Source organism: Aulonocara stuartgranti (genome assembly GCF_965226115.1).
Source record: "Aulonocara stuartgranti genome assembly, chromosome: 9".
Classification (NCBI taxonomy): Eukaryota; Metazoa; Chordata; class Actinopteri; order Cichliformes; family Cichlidae; genus Aulonocara; species Aulonocara stuartgranti.
Genome location: NC_138960.1, coordinates 34158389 through 34176196, shown reverse-complemented (window position 1 = coordinate 34176196; position 17808 = coordinate 34158389). Strand labels below are relative to the sequence as shown.

The window sequence follows — 17808 nt, the reverse complement described above, 5'->3', positions numbered from 1 at the left end:
AGCATTTCCCAAACGATCAATTAGTTCATCAACCCTCGGCATTGGATAAGGATCAAAAGCAGACACAGAATTTAACTTAGAAAAGTTTACACAAAATCTAAGCTTAGGATCATCTTTCTTTGGTACAAGCACAACAGGGCTACACCACTCACTGTGCGATGGCTCAATGATTCCTGCAGCCAGCATCTCCTCCAGCTCACTTTTCAACTCAGGCAATAGCTTAGCTGGGATACGGCAAGTGGTATCTCTAATTGGCCGTTGGTCTGGAGAATGCAAAGTGATTTTGTGTTCAATGAGGTGTGTACGACCTGGCTTTAGACTGAAGAGTTCTTTGGTCATAAGTGATTGCACCTCCTGACGTCTTTCCAAAGGCAAATGGTTTAAATCTGGAAACACAGTTTTGACAGCTGAAGAAGGGAAGTACTGCTCCTGAGGCTCTTCCTCATCCACAACTGTACGTGCCCACATGGATGTTGAGTCCTGTGGCTGGTCAGTCCACTCTTTCAAAAGATTGACGTGGAACACTTGATGATTCTTTCGACGGTTTGGTAAATGAAGCTCATATGTGACTGGGCCTGTCTTCTTTGTGATTTCATATGGCCCCTGCCACTTTGCAAGAAGACTGCTCTCAGAAGTTGGCAAAAGTAGAAGAACTTTCTGTCCCTCACGGAAGACTCTTCTTCTTGACACTTTATCATATCTTTGTTTTTGCCGCTGTTGCGCATGGGCCAGATTGTTATTAGCAAGTTCTTGGAAATGTTCTAGCTTGTCTCTCATTTTGAGGACATGTGAGAGTTCACTAAACCTCCGCTCTGACATCGAACCCTCCCAAGCTTCTTTCAGAACATCCATTGGACCTCTGACAGGATGCCCATAAAGTAGCTGGAATGGTGAAAACCCAGTAGAACTTTGTGGAACCTCTCGGTAGGCAAATAACAAAAATGGGAGCCATTGGTCCCAATCTGACCCCGTTTCATTCACAAATTTCCTGAGCATTGATTTTAAGGTCTTGTTAAATCGCTCCACAAGGCCATCAGTCTGTGGGTGATAGGGACTGGTCTTGACACCCTGGATCCCTAACAAACTATATACTTCTTTAAGCATCTTAGAAGTGAAATTGGTCCCCTGATCTGTGATGATTTCTTTTGGGATACCTACTCTGGAAAACAACTGAATCAGGCAGTTAACAATCTGACGAGCCTTTATTTTCTTCAGAGGGAAGGCTTCAGGATATTTTGTGGCATAGTCACAAACTACAAGTATGTACTTATGACCTGCTTTACTCTGTTCTAGTGGGCCAACAATGTCCATGGCAATGCGTGAAACGGGTGTATCAATGATGGGCATACTGATAAGCGGAGCTCTATCTGCTTTCCTGCCTGGAGCTGTTAACTGGCACTGTGGGCAAGCTTTACAGTATTGTACCGTATCACTGAACTGTTGGGGCCAGTAAAATCTGGGAATCATTCTAGAAAATGTTTTAGATTGTCCCAAATGTCCTGCCCAGGGAATGGAATGACTCATTTTCAAAATGGTAGATCTCAAACTCTGGGGGATCACCAACTGGTCACCAATCTTGCTACGGCGATGCAACAAATCTCCCTTAACCACAAACACTTCCTGCCTTCCCTCAACTGTAGTTGACTCTGGGACACATTTAGAGAACAATGGTTTAAGTGTTAGATCCTCTTTCTGAAGCCTAGCAACCTGACTAGCACTGGGGAGAGACTCAGTCTTTAAAGGATCTAAAATGTGTTCAGCTACTCTTGTTCCCTTCACCTTTTCATGTCTTCTCTGTCTCTTGCTCTTTTTTGGTTTAGAACGAGTGCTAGACTCGTCCAATGGGGCATCCTCATTTGCAAAAGGTAATTCATCCCAACCCAAAGCATTAACCTGTAGCTCCTTAGCTTTTGACCTTGTGACCGCTAACAAACTTTCAACGGTTTCAGTCTGACAGGGATGCTTGGCTATTAGCTCTGTGAGTATTGGGAGATCACGGCCCAACACCACTTGATAAGGCAGCGTTTGCAGCACTCCCACTGAAAGAGTGTAACACTGGCCTTCTACTTCAATTGCAACTTCAGCAACTGGGTATGATACCTTATCACCATGAATACAGCACACATCCACTGTTGCTCCTGAAAAGATCACATCCCTGGGAAGACTGTCTTGTCTAACCAGAGAGCGATTACTTCCTGAATCTAACAGAGCTACACAGGGTTTGTCTTCAACAAATACCCCAATTGATGGCTCACGTTGCTGACATTCAATTTCATTTTTGTGATTCTCACTGACTTCAGTTTGTCTAGCAGAACACATGTAATTTTTACTAACAGACATCTTTGTACACTGAGCTTTAAGATGACCTATCTGACCACACAAATGACATGCTTTATTGGTTTTATTTTTTGTCTCAGATCTGACAGGATCTGAGTTATACCAGTTCTGTCTTGTGTGCTTAACTTTCAAGTCAGGGCCACCACCTAACTTGTTGAATGGCACGTTGGAATTTGACTTAACTGGTGTGAAGTCTTTTGATGGTCGACGAGCTGCTAAGAAAGCTTCAGCCAGTTATGCTGCTTCCTTGGAAGTCTTTGGGTTACGTTCCTTAACCCACGTCCGAAGATCAGGATTCAAAACCTTGAGAAACTGTTCCATGATGATGGCGTCTCCGATTTGATCCTTTGTCTTTGTTTCAGGATTCATCCACTTGATGTACAACTCCTTTAGGCGGACCTGCAGCTCCCTTGGTGTTTCCTCTGCTCCAAAGGTACTAGAACGAAACCTCATTCGATAGGTGTCAACACTTATTTCATATTTCTGCAAGACAGCACACTTTACTTTTGCATAGTCCATAGTGTCATCAATATCCATGGCTACATAAGCGGAACGTGCTTTACCAGCTAGCAGTGGTGCTAGGTGAAGAGCCCACTCATCTCGCGGCCACTGGCAAGCATGAGCAATTCTTTCAAAGGTGATTAAATAATGTTCAATGTCCTCACCTTCATTGTAAGGTTGCATTTTTGGCCCCTTCCAGCCTGAATGTCTCACCAGTGTTGAAAGCTGTGCCTCACTGCGTTGATGTGCCGGCTCCAAGTCAAGCCTATTTGATTCTTGTGTGCTGGCAGATGGTTCTGGAGTAGGTGCTCTCGAAGAAGCCGATGTAGATGCTTGTACTTCAAGTAACTGATGCTCTAGATTGCCATGCTGCATCTGCTGTTGAAGCTGGGCAAACTGATGCCGGATTTGCCTCCATCTATCATCCTGGCGCTTGTGCTCTTGCTCCAGTTTAGCATCGCGTTCAGCCTGCTGTTGCATCAGAGTTTGCAAAAGTTTGGACAATTCAGCCACATTCTCTTGTCCAGAAATATGGCCACTTATTGCCCCTTGTTGGTCGCTGCCATCTTGTAAATCATCTGCTTCACATTCTGGAACATGCCCTCTCTTTGCTCGGGTAGACATCTTCTCCACTCCTTAATTGGCCTGGAATCCCACTGCTGCTGCCACCAAATGTGGTAGGACTCGACTTAAGCGGTCAAAGAAGTGCAGGAGACTGATGCTGTCCAGTGTAGCAAGTGATTTATTCACCATTCTGTGGCCCAAGAATATTTACAAAGAAACAAATAAGAAACTCAACTCTATAATAAACTCAATTCAAATAAACATAACTGAACTTAAATCAACGGAAATTAAGGTCAAACTGCACACAGCTACACTGACCTGAACCCTTCTTCTGAAACACCTGAGTTCGTCTGCTTAAATAGTCCCCTTAATCAAACACTTTCTCCTCTGGACTATTCCATTCAGTAGGTAGGTGAGATGAACATGATTATATTCATCCTCTACTACTCCTCTTGACTGGCAACATAAACTCTGGTGTAATCAATACATATCACAACATTAAATCTATTTCTTTATAAACCCTTTAAAATCAACTTTATTAAATTATAAGAATTCTTCCCCTCCTGCCCTTGGTCTCTTCCTGTGACCTCAGATGAACCCAGAAGGTATAAAGCAGGAAGTAGAACTACATTTCCTCCTTTTGCTTCTGGAAGACAGGTAGGTAAAGGTAAGTTCAAACAATACAAATTAACAGTTGAAATAAATAACATGTTAACTTAACAAACTTGCATGAATTGATTTAAACCAAGATGTTATATTATATAATCTGTAAAAGTGCAGAACATAAACAAACCCGGGATAGTAGATGTTTGCCTATTGCAGATTACATGTGAAATATGGTTAAATCAAAACAAGAATGTTAACTAAGAATGTAGACAAATGGTCTTCTCACCCACTTTGTCACACTGTCAGGAGCTCTTAATATGTTTGCTTGTTGTGGTTTCTTAACACCTGTAGGCAAGCCGGAGTGTAGTCTGGATTTAAAAATTAAGAAGTCGTGAAAAAATCAGAAATATACATATCGTGTATATATACATGTGACAAATTAAAGGAAAATCTGAATAAATTAATGAATTTAAAAAAACCCACAATGAATGCAGGTGTTTCCACACAGGTGCTCTGCCTGTTGTAATTGAGCAGTTACCATCCATTCATGCTCTGTGGAGTGTGCACACCCAGCTGATCCTGATTTTGTTACAAGCTGTCATGAGGAAAAGGTCTAAGTGACTCTGAAAAGGGGGCATTTATGTGACGAGCGTCACTGTCAGCTTCTGGCTCAGCTGCTTTCAGCAGGAATATAGATGGAGCTTCTGGGTCTTAAAACTGAATTCTTTCAGTTGCCACCAGGGGGCGATGCCTGCAGTTGGAGAAAGACTATAAAGTCTACACAAAAGCCTTTCCCTGACTTGAACTCTGTAAACTGCTCAGTTTGTCACCTCAGTCGCTCATTTTGGGTCATATTGAAGGAAAAAAGAATCCATTTTTATAAATTTTATTTTAAGGTTCAGGAAAGAGGATTATCTGGGATCAGCCAATGAGCACTTGATTTCTCAGTAAGACCCGCCCATCTCTCGTATTGATGGGAAATATGAGTAATACAAAACTCCAGCATTCACAACAGAACTTAAGAAACTATAGTGGGTGACATCAGTGTGGCTGCATCAGGTCAAATTCAGATTTCACATTCAGATTGTCACGGCTAACGGGGTGAGCCGTGTAGAGGAAATAAATGAGGATACACTCACATAAGACACGGACCTTCACAATAAAACAGGAAACAATTCATGAGGACGCAGACTTGACACCAAACTAAATCTACACTAAACACAAGGGCACAAGACACAAAACCTAAGAACAAAACCCTAAACCAGAATAAATTGAAACATAGGATATAATATTCAAAACAAGATAACAAAAGAATCAGAAGTCATAATACAGAAGAATACTAAAACATAAGGAACTGAATGAAATGACCTAGAACCGTAACACAGATTCATTACATCACAGATCCATTGCTGAGCAAAATTATGTGACAAACAAGAAAACCTCCATAAAAACTGGAGCGGGTTTAAAAAGACTTTAAGGCAACCAATAAAATAAACAAATTCGTCTTTCATAGCATCTGTATTCCGGGACAATTTAAGCTACCGGTAGGAGTTTTCACCGTCACCATCCTGGTGTTTGAACTGGAAATGCAGACTGAACACTGAATGCTCATTGGCTGATGGAATATTGTTTCCTTTTTGACAAAATAACCGCCTAAAACACAATGTTGTGTTTACAAATACTGAGCTCTTAAAATCAAAAGAAAACAGTTTCCTTGAGGTTACAGGAAGTGAGGAGTCGCCCCCTGCTGGCAATTAACAAGAATGCAGAATTAAGTCACTTCAGTTTTGGGATCTGTAAGCTCCAACTTGGCGCTACTGTATTGTGGTATTGACTAATTTTTGCGGCCACACTCAAGAGGCCATTCGAGGAACAGAGTCAGCATGAGGCTGTCGTTATGAAAGCAAATGCACGTTTCGAGTTCAGTGGTTTCCAAACTGCAGATGCACTGGTTTACAAAAACCTGGGGAAAAAAGGCGATGAGTCATCGTTCTGCATACACTCGGCAAATCTGCGACTTCATGTGCGGCGAAGAGAACGATTCAGGCCTGAACGCTTGACTTCTGCGGTTAGGGGTCGAGGGTGACGGTGTTGTTCTGTAGGTGGGGCTGGTTTGGTGGTAAGAGTCACTTCAGATCAATTGTTGACCCCACCCCCTCCCCAATGTAAGGGGCACTTTCATTGTTTCTATAGATGCTACAGAAACCAGCTGGCTCTCCACAGAGAGAAATGATTGGTTCATTAATCATAGTTACTTAAGCACACAAATCACTCGATCCAGCCTCTGAATGGTGAAGATGTCTTAGTTTAACTTTCCCAGTTTGCTGTTACAATAAAGTCTAAGTTGTATTTTTTGTGTGTGGCTGCTATATGACTTTATTATGACTATATTTGCATAGCTAGATTATTAAAATAAAAGACACATGATTAATTTGCATAAAAATGGAACTAAACCACATTAAATGACTTTACAGTGAACAACAGCAGGTGATATGATCAGGAAAATGTACCCTTAGTGTTAGTTACAAAGAAATCCCAACTTTGGTTGTGTATAGTTTATGTTGGCCTGTTAGTTATACAGATCTGAGTTTAAACCCAGAGTGGAAAACATGCTCCACCTATAAGTGTGTAATCCAAACTACTGGAAAGATTTTCAAAGTGTGAAAGCTGCTTTGAAGAATTGAATATCTTCAAATTTTCAATCAAATTAATTATTAATGCTGGTTTCTGGTAGCAACAATAAAGCTACACGTGAAGGTTTTGCAGCTCCACTGAGGACTGTAAAAACATGTAATATGAAATTAACATCGCCTTGAAATTAAGATACCGTCATTAGATGTGAACCTTTAATTCTAAACGATGCACGAAAGTCAGCTTTTTCCCTACTGGTTTTACTGGTTGGTACCACGTATGATCAAACTGGGCTTTATGTTGGTCAGGGTTAAACTGCAACAATGAGTCATATCCTGTCTGGTTTCCATTTGATGCCATGAACGAGAGGAACTGAGTGACACACCGAGGACATGGCACACTCTGAAGGAAGCTCCCATCTTTAAGCATTCTCTGCTCTAAATGTCATCATAATTTACAAATGAAACATTTGTTTTTTATTTAATAAGCCTTTCAACTACAGATTAAGACCATAAATTCATCAGGAGAGCATTCACTGAGGTCAGAGATCAAGTTGAGCAGCAGGCTCGTTTTCTCATAGATTTCCATACCAAATGATTCGCCCCCTGCTGGACATCAGGAGGGTAGCAGTTCTAAGGCACTTTCAGCTAGTTATCTAGTTAATTTCAGACTTCAGATGATAACTGCTTCCATTGTGGATAGATTTTTTAGTTGAGTGCAGGGGCTGACATTAAATGTGAATCCAGATGTACTTTAGGACGCTTTACTGACTTTCGAAGTTAGAGGCTATAGCTGTGGGTTTTTGGCCCGTCGCCCGTGCACCAGCTCCACGCTGGCGTCCGCCTCAGGCCCCAGACGCCAGGCCAACATGACAGCTATTACTTCACACCCAAAACTCAACCCACCCCCCTTATCCTCACCTCACACCCGTCTATTTTTACCGTGGGAGGCGGCTGCTGGTGTTGAGAGACGTTGAGCTGGCGGACACGCTGCTGTTGTCAGGGGAATAAGTGGGTTCAAGAGGTCATCAATGGAGGTGCGGCGCTGCTGATGTCCACGTTGTGTGTGCGTGCTGTTCTGAGAGATGAAATAAAAATTAGTGTGTGTTGTGTGGAGGAGGTGCACGATGTAAGGGTACAAGCTGCGGTGCTGAAGTGGAGTTTTAGTACGTGTTTGTGCTTTAGAAGTGTTTGTGTGTGATCAAGTGTGTTCTGGATTTGTGCCCAACCACAGTGGCGCCACTATGACAAGCTGCTGTTTGAGGTGGACACACACACACACAAATACACTCATGAACCGCTGTGATATTAGAATACAGCGATTGTGTTTTTCTGAAGGCAAACCGTGTTATTTCCCATGGGGCCTTGCTCCTGAGGACAGTCATTTGATTTTTGCATCCCATGAGGCATTGCTGTGGGACTCAGAGCTGCTCTGCAGCCACCAGCTGCAGTGCCGTTGTGTTTTAATTGTGTTCACGTTGAACCAAAGTGAGTCAATAAGCTTTGTGTTTGTTGTGTGTTGTTGCTGAGTTGTTGTTGTGGATTTGTGTGAGCTTTAAAGTCATGTCTGTTAAACCTCTGAAGTCCAAGTCATCATAGTTGGTAACCCAATCCTCGCCCTATATTTTGGAGAATTGCGTTTTGGAAAGAAAAAGTGATTCATGTCAGTCAGAATAATTATTTTCTTTATTTCATGATTATCAAAATGTTGGGAGAACAAATCAATAAAAACAATATTCTGATTTGTTCTTATATATTATGACCAAAGTTAGGACCTTTATTTTTTTATATTAGCTTTTGAGGCAACAGAGAAAAACCCAACAATCATATGACCCCCTATGAGCAGCACTTTGGCGACAGTGGGAAGGAAAAACTCCCTTTTAACAGGAAGAAACCTCCGGCAGAACCAGGCTCAGGGAGGGGCGGGGCCATCTGCTGCGACCAGTTGGGGTGACAGAATGAAGTCAGAATAAAAGACATGCTGTGGAACTCTTCTGAGTTTATCCTTTTGGAATTTCCTCTTCCTAGCCCCTCTTTCAAAATAAAAGCCTTTAGGACAGGCAGTGGCATATGTTTAACTGGACAGCTCAACTGAAAGAGAGAAAAAATGAGGGAAGAATGGCGGAGATGGACAAATGTGGAAAGAGGGAGAGAAAAAATAAAACCGGGGTAGATTATAGACAGGAAGACAGATCCCGTGGTGGGTGTGGGAGGTATAATGATATTACCGGTATGGTGGCCTGGGAAGTCCATAACAGCAGGTCTATCATTACCCCATAATTAGCTTCTGGCTCTGTGGCGGCGGCGGCGGCGGCGGTGAGGGGACATTTGCGTTGTTTGTCAATTGGTAACAGTATTATCTCGCCGCCTGCCACAACGCTCCAGCAACATCATTACAGCCGGCACTCAATCAACAATTACCCCGCCGCTCAAACAAGTTTCAGCTGGAGTTTGGGCCGCTTTCACACAGGGAGTATGTTCCTTCTGCCAAATTACAATAATTATGATTCATTTATAGCTGTGATTGACAGCTGAGTGAGGTCTCATGAAGTCTCTCCCACCTCATCGAGCGCGGTGTGCTGAACGTGGCAGGTGAAGCTGATATTTAACATGTACTGTTGCCTTCTGACAGTTTGGAAAGTTACTGCTCCCCATTATATGATGATTAGACAAGAGTGGGCCTTTCCTCCCATCGCCGCTGTTAATGGCATATTAATTTGCTGTATTGAATGTGGCAGGCATTGGAGGGGAGCGCTGAAACACACATGCTAACTCGACACAGCCTTTCAGTTCACTTCATCTTTATTTAAGCCCTAATGGGAAATCAGTGAAAGGTATTTAAAAAAAAACGGCACATGTAAAATCACTTCAGCATGTTGTGGCAAAAAGAGTCATTTTTACACTTACATTTCAGCCGTTTAGCTGACACACTCCAGAGAGACTCACAATGAGAGAACAAGTCATAAAAGCCTCGGTTCCTCGATCACCAGCGTCACACTGAAGTCATTTCCATTTTACATTTGAGCTGCTGCTTTTATCCGCACTGACTAGGAGCTGAAAATCACAGAAAAGTATACTAAATTGACTCTCTCGCAGTTCTCTTTTGTTCTCTGTGCTAAATTTCGACCTCTGTCCAGCCAACAAACTTTACAAGACTATTTGCAAATTTAAGGTTGTTGCAGGTAAAATATCTGACTGTTTATCCCATCCAGGCTGTTTATCAAGAGCTTTGTAACACAAACTCAAGAACTATCATTTAGAATAGAATAGAATAGAATTCAACTTTATTGTCACTGCACATGTCACAGGTACAAGACAACGAAATGCAGTTTGCATCCATCCAGAAGTGCTTAAACTATACATATATAGAGAAACTATAAAGAATATGAAATAAAAAGCTATAGAGAAATGTGAACTATGCAGGTTATAAACAGTTGTAGAATTAAAAATTATCGTATGTACAGAATGATTATTTAGACAGTAGTGCAGTTAAGATAAGTGAGATATGTGGATAATTCCTACAGAGGCTATATAAAGTGCTAGTGGTTGTGTGTGTATGTTCAGTCCATGAGTTTAACGTGGGTCAGATGTCAGGAGGCAGAGTTCAGGAGTCTGACAGCTGTGGGGAAGAAGCTGCTCCGGTACCTGGTGGTCTTAGTCCGGAGGCTCCTGTGGCGCCTCCCAGAGGGCAGGAGGGTGAAGAGTCCATGTGATGGGTGACTGGGGTCTGGTTGCTTTTGTGAACAATTTCACCTGATGACAAGCAACCTTCAGCAACCAGCTGCCAAACAGTTGGGGACTGGGTGCTGGTAGGGAGTTGGTGACTGGTCACTAGGCCTGGGTGACTGGGGCCTTATTAAAGTCACATATCAAGGTTGAAACACCTGGGAGGAGCTGATGGTTGATCTGTTCAACTGTATTAAAATATCTGATTCTTTATCACGAGTATCTAAATGACTTATTTAACATAAAGTTTAAAACACAGACAAAAATATTTCAGGTTGTACAATCTGCTCTTTTAGATTTTTTTTAACATAATACGCTTGATAATTCAGCTTCTCTCCTCAGCTTTGTTGGCTGTGCTGCTCACTCTCCTGGTTGCCAGTCTCTGCCAAACAAACCACTTCCATGTTGTCTAGATAGTTGTGTTTGGTATGTTTTCTCTCCAAAAGATACTCCCGAGTGCTTCTTTTGATCAGCTACCATTCCTTCTGAAGGACACACACAGGAAACAAACTAAATCATCTGTGACAAGTAACCAGACATTTTTTCCCAGGCAAAGCAGTTGGGTTTAATACAGTATCATGCTGGTGTATATAGCAGTATACCAGGAGCAACTATAGTAAATTATGGGATTATGGGACCGTTTCCACTTTTACAGGTGTAGCTCGAAGCTAAAGTTATATTGAAAACTTGGAGTACTTCTACTTCTTGTTGGGAATCCCTCTATAATGTACAACAGGCTACGTAAGAAGACAGCAGGACCCAGATATAGTAGCAGGAGTCACTCCCACATTTGATGCCACTAGTCTTGATTTCTCCACACAGTGTGGGCTTTGTACTGAACTCTGATTCAAATGTAAAGTGTTTATTGTCTGATGGGAAATCTTCTCAGTCCTTAACCTGTTCACGTTATTCAGCTTGTTCATCATGTGCACCATCCTGACAAACTGTTGCTTCATGGCCATGTCCGAGCCGGAGTACTGGGCCAAATACCTGGAGTAAGTACACCTGGGATCTTTTCTTTCTTCTTCATCAGCCACAGGTGATTTATGTAAATTTACATTTAATCAATGATATTACTGGATATGCATTTCTTTCAAGTCATAGTAGCTATTGCAAAGTAATTCGAGGTAACAGAGGTAAATGGTTTGCAAATTTTAGTGTGTTTGTGTCAGTCGCAGACCCTTAAACAAATATGCTGTTAATGTTCAAAGTGCACTTAAGATGCTGCTGAATCGAAAAGTAAAAGCACGTCTTTGATGCTTTGGGACTGAATTCCATTTATTTCAATAGGACAGTTTTTTAAACTAAAGCTACCTTTGCAGCACATTCAGGGATCATTGGAAAAATGCATATTTTTGGTGAACAGACCCTTTAATGTACAGTAGTTCATCGCTGGCTTCCAGCTGTGGAGGCTGCTGCTGCTGCAGCTACTCGGTCAGGCCTAACGTGACAGACTCTCTGCGCTCCTGCCTGTCTTTGTACGGTTGAATTGTCACGAGTCGGGTCAAACTTGTTTCTGGGGACAAAATAAATAAGTGAAGGATGTGTGGTGGAGAGTTTTATGAATATTTATTCTGGCTCTCTCTTCCACTCGTCCGGCTTTCTTTTCTTCATTTTGTCTTTCTTTGTCCTTCACTTCTTCCACATCCGTAACTTTCTCTTTCTTTCTGCCCTGCTCTTCGTCTGGACAAGCATTTGTCGTATTTTCTTCCTTTACCTTGTTACTGTCCAGTTCTGTGCCCTCATCCTTCCTCTTTTTTCTCTTTTTGTGATCCTTTCTTTTATTTTTGCTGTTTCTTTTCTATCCTTTTCATTTTGTTTCATCGCAACATGACTCCCTTCCCCTCCAATACTGATAAACGTTATCATCCCTCATTCAGGTACACCTTCACAGGTATCTACACGTTTGAGTCTCTCATTAAGATCCTGGCCAGAGGTTTCTGTGTGGGACCGTTCACCTTCCTGAGGGACCCCTGGAACTGGCTCGACTTCAGCGTCATTGTCATGGCGTGAGTCAAACACACACACTCACACACACACACACATAGTATTATATAAAAGCTCAAAAGATTTAAAGTGAGAGTTGTTATAAATGAATGCCATGAACAGCTGTAATTAATCAGTAAACTTCCTGCATACTGCAGTACAGAGAGAGGGTCTCAATGCTGTGACCACCCCTTGCCTTTTAAAGAGCACCAGTTCTCCTGAGTATACTTTCACACAGTATTTTGTCTGAACTTAGTTCTTTATGACTCTGCCTGGATGTTTGGGCTCTTTGTGCTACTCTAGAATAAATTTGGGACCAATCAAATGCCTTCCTGATGGATTTGCATGTGGTTACGTGTACAGTTTGTTCTCAGTGACTGTAGAACAGCTGCAGATGGAGGTCAGCGTCTTCATGAATAACTCTTCGATTGTGATTGTGAACCTGCACGAAAAACTGCAAATCGTGTTTACATTTACTGAAACCACTGAAACTCATAGGTAGTCTACTGAATGGACCAAAAAGTCACAGGGTTTTATCTGTGGAACGCGAAAAGCACCGGGCAACATTTTGTCCCTCGGTGTTTCTTAAATTATATGAGAATGAAAACAAAAAAAATTGCAACTAGAGTTTGTCTGTTGAAATTAAGGTTGAAATTTGGTATCAGTGACACCACACAAACTACACAAAGCTCCTTTGAAGTCAGCATAGCCATAATCGGCAACTTCTGGGACTTAAAGTGTAGCCAACGTTCAAGTACCAACAGCCGCAGTTCCTCCAGTGGCCACTCGAGGCTCCAAAGGTGAATCATGTTAAAATGTTCAGATTTACATAATAAACACATTTACAGCCTGTTCCAATTTTTTTTTCTATGAGGATGATATTTTTAAAGTCAAATTATTTCAACTTAGTTAAGGCTTAAAGTTTGAATTATTAGGGGCGTGGCCTTTTTGACTGACAGGTAAATGGTGACACAGGCGGCTGCTAGGCTTCACCTCAGCTAATTGGGGTTCTTGAACTGGAGCTGTGGAAGCCCTAACCCTGCTTCAGCCAAAGACCAGTGGGCCTTACTATGGCTATATCTCCATCCTCTGATCACTAATATGCAGGTTCTGGTTGCAAATGATATTATCAGTATAAAATGGAAAGTCCCATTTCCAAGGTGCTGTGGTAACTGTTTCATGTGGTGATCAGAAAAACAAGCAATGGGTTGTGAAAGTTGAATGCACTCTGTGACGATCGGCTGATGTGACAGTGGCAGCAGGACCGCGTGATGAAATAGCAGAACACCAGTCATCCACCTGCCGTTCAAAGTGTGGCACCACCGGAGTCTAAACCTCAGTTCTTACATGAAAGTTTGAGTTTGAGCAACAGCAGCATCACAGATGAAGTTCAGCTTGTGTTTTTAGAAAAACGCTCCTATTGCACACGGATATTTTAGCAAGTTCATTTTCACAAAATCAAGAAAGAAAGATGACAGAAGAAAGAAGAAAATACAACAGAAGAAAACTGCTTGGATATAAAAGAAGCAGATTGAGGCGGTGGGCTGGTAAAACATGGCCTTGCTGGATACACAATTTAAAACTCAAACAATAAAAGATGACCAGGAAATTGTAGTGATTCTGCTATTTCATGCTTTTAATGGAATAGAAAAATAAATAAATCTGCAGAAATGACCAGAGTTAATCAGACAGCATTTTCCTTTTTTGAAGAGAGGCTCAGAGCTGCAGAGCAGCGTGGATGACGTGACTCTGTTGTTGTTCTGAGCGGATTAATGCTGCGGAATTAAAGAATAAAGGCGTGTCTCACACGAACTTAGATATATGTTCAGTTTCCAAAGCTAAGCAGAAGACACATTTGCAAAGTAAGGAGAAAGTCTGACTTTGTGCTGCCAGTTCAAACTCTACGCCGTTAATAAGCATAAGCCTGACCGGCGACGACTATCGCTGCTTCTTGAGCTTCTTCTTCACTGGGAACAAATGACACAGTACATTACACTTATTTACTGATTCTTATGCTCGTCTCTTTTACGTTCCTCAGCAAAATATACTTGTCACTACTAAATCAGCTTCTACAGCCAGAATATTTACACGACTAATAAACTGAAACTTCTTATGATGATGATCACACACAGCCTGTATCGTTTTACTGAAAGTAGCCTTAGAGACGTGGTTTCCTCTCTCAGAGTAAAAACTGCACCTCCTTCTGCACCAGACGTTATCGGCTTCTTCTCCAAGCTTCACGAAGCTCAGCTTTGAGGTTCGGGTGTAATTGTACAGACGAGCAGACAAACATACATGGAGGACTAGCATGACATCCTGAAAGGGGACAGTTTCCCTATTTAGGCTTACTATTGAAAACTTAATTATACTTTATAACTATATAGTTGTGTAACATTTTAAAAGCTGGACGGGGCTAAAGCATCTACTTCCACTCCTGCAGAGGTGGGGTGACTGGAAAAGTGGTGGAGCCATTTTTAAGGGGGTGAACAAGCTCAGCCTGTACACACTATGCTTTTTCAATTGATTTTAAACAATGAGTCCTCCTAATACTTTAAAGATTCACTGTGAGCCTCTTTTTTTCAGCCCTGTAAGTGGACTCAGTGACAGATTCACTGGAGTCAAAGAATCTGTGATTTCTGTTTTTTCACCCTCTCCTGAGGGCTGCTTATCAGCTGCTCGTTAGAGACAAAAAGATTCGTCTTCCTCGATTCTCTTTTGCTTTTTGACGCTTTTCTAAACAACCTTGAGATTTCTTTTCACACTGAGGTCATTTTCATCTGACCAATCCGACACGCACTCTGATGAAATGTTTTGTGAAGCCATTATCTCTGACTCTGGACTTCATCTGTTTTCTTTTGCTAAAGGACAGAGTCGTGGGTGCTGGAGGAATATTGGCTGCACTTTTTGTGGATACAAATGAGCGTTCACCACTCGGGCATTTAATTAGAGAGATTTGGAGAATGAGAGTTGGAACAACCAAATTAATTTTGCTCTCTTTATAGTCTTCGCGCTTGTGTTCTGCAGGTCTTTTTCATTTATTTCATGGAATGCGTTGCACTTGCATACACACCACAAAGGAGAATTTCTTAAGACTTCCTGCACTTGCTAGTATAGGATTTTGTTTTAAATCTTAGGTTGGATTTTTTTCTTATGATGGTGAATATTTTAACACGACCACAGTATGAGTAAATGATGGCTTGTTTTGTTGTGCAGGTTATTGTTTGGGGTTCGTTTTTAAACTTAACTTGAGAACACCCTTCTCTTTCTAAAACACATTTTTCACGTATACTAAAAAAAAATTTTTTTGTAGGAAAGACATCACAATAACAGAGGTGACATAAATACCGTCACCAATATTGACTGCATACTTGTTTTAAATTGGGGAAATAAAAATTAAAATCTTTCAAATAAACATCAACAGCAAGAAACAATAAAAGGCACAAAAGAAATGTCGCCAACAAAAGAGACAGCAGATCCAAAGCGAGATGAGTGAATATTTTATTGGCTGGATGCTACTTTTAGTGAATAAAGCCATTTTACCGTGTTTTCATAGAACAAAAAAACAGTGAAGTGGTTTCCTCAGTGACACTCTTGCATTTCCCAAATTACAGGTTTAAAAAGCACGAGGCTTCTCAAACCCCTCAGCACATAATCGACTGTCAAACCATCAATTCAAGTCAAGAAAAAGACTCCAAAGCTCTGAGCCTCTTATTCCTCTTAACAATGTTGGTGACGCCCGCTCTGTGAACGACATCCTGCCACTTTGTTTCACAAAGAAAAAGAGCATGACCCATCCACATCGGCAATTGACTGACTGATGGAAAATCGCTGCAGTTTGGTTTGCTTTGTTATGAGGTGGCGATCAATCAGAGAGTCGATTAGCAGTAGGCCTGCGGCGAGGGTCGGCGGCGGGTAGATGAACAGTCAGAACGAAGCGATCGGATCAACAGATGATCCTGAGGCTCGGCTCGCGGGTTACAGTGTGGTGTAATGAAGCGCCGTCACCCCTGCCGTGCACACTGTAAATTGAAACATTTCATGAAGGTGCCCTCAGATGATGGGATGCCAAGTCTGTCGAGTCACATAGTACAACCCTGATGAGCTCCCATGAAATCCCCCAAAATGGTCTCACTTAAAGGAGAAACTCCCCATTAAATACAAAGATGATCCGAATTCCTGTCAGCGAGTCAGAGGGTTTAAGAAAACGCAGCTGTTGTCTGGATTACATTCACTGATTCGACCATGTAAGGGAAGTGAAGTCCTTGGCATTCCAGAGCAGGAACACGTGAACATTTAAGTGTATAATCATACATTTTGAAGACAGTCCTAGTGTTATTGGAAGAGTTGATGTAATTTTTTCTTAGTGCATCAACTAAAGTTAAGAGAAAGAAATTATAGTTGGAGCTGGAGCTGTGAACTTTCAAGCTCTGGACTCAACCAGACTAGCTTTGCATGATTCACAGTTCAAAATAATCCTTATTTATCTTACGCAGTGCCTAAGTGCAGCTCTTTAGCTCATCTCTGTCTGAAACAAGCCAGTTGACTCCAGCCCCTTTTTGTAGAAACAACTTCCCTCTGATTGGCTGCCTATGGTGACTGTAATGGGGATATCCCTCCAAGTGTTTGTGAAGCCAGTCTTCTGGCTCTCAGGTGTTACCTGAAACATTCAGTCATGATTAGCATGAAGAGGCAGCTCCAGAGTGGAAGCTATAAGGCAAGAAACAAAGAAAAGCTAAACAAGGCTGAGAGGTTACACAGAACAAATGAAAATGAGTAAAATAAGACAACCGTGTCCTTACTCCACCTCCACACACACACACACACACACACACACACACACACACACACACACACACACACACACACACACACACACACACACACACACGTCCTTGAACTGAGGGATGTCCTGCAGTCAGATGGATCTTTAGCAGGACAAGAACACATAAGTCACCTCTTCATACATGACACACACGCGCACACACACACACACACACACACACACACACACACACACACGCGCACACGCGCACACACACACACACACGCGCACACACACACAGACACACAGACACACACACACACACACACACACACACACACACACACACACTGAGAGTGAAGAACATGTTAAGTGCATATGTTAATACACACACACACACACACGTCTCAATAAACACACACAAAAGAACTCCGCCCCTGACACATCACCCTTATGCTCCAGAGCTTTATTAAAACCAGAGTCATGGTCAGTAAACACACACACACACTTTTTGATTGATGCCTTTGACCCCTCCCATCGAGTCAGGATTCCCATAGTAACCAGGATCACCCCCCCCCCCCCCCCCCCCCACACACACACACACACCCCTGTGTTACTGATATTGCTGGAGTAATGACATGTTAATGGCTGCCATCACCACACCGGCAGCAGCAGCAGACTCCACAGTCATTTCCA

The 17808-nt window shown here is 42.1% G+C and overlaps 1 protein-coding gene across 2 annotated transcripts in view; it reads left to right on the top strand.

Moving 5' to 3' along the window:
• Nucleotides 1-17808, top strand: part of LOC309714133 (sodium channel protein type 3 subunit alpha-like) — a 279618-nt gene that overhangs the window by 67738 nt on the left and 194072 nt on the right. For both annotated transcript variants that reach the window (XM_082546328.1, XM_082546327.1), the window contains exons 5-6: nucleotides 11270-11359; nucleotides 12245-12373. In XM_082546328.1, coding sequence (XP_082402454.1) covers nucleotides 11270-11359; nucleotides 12245-12373 — 219 coding nt within the window. The remainder of the gene's footprint in view (nucleotides 1-11269; nucleotides 11360-12244; nucleotides 12374-17808) is intronic.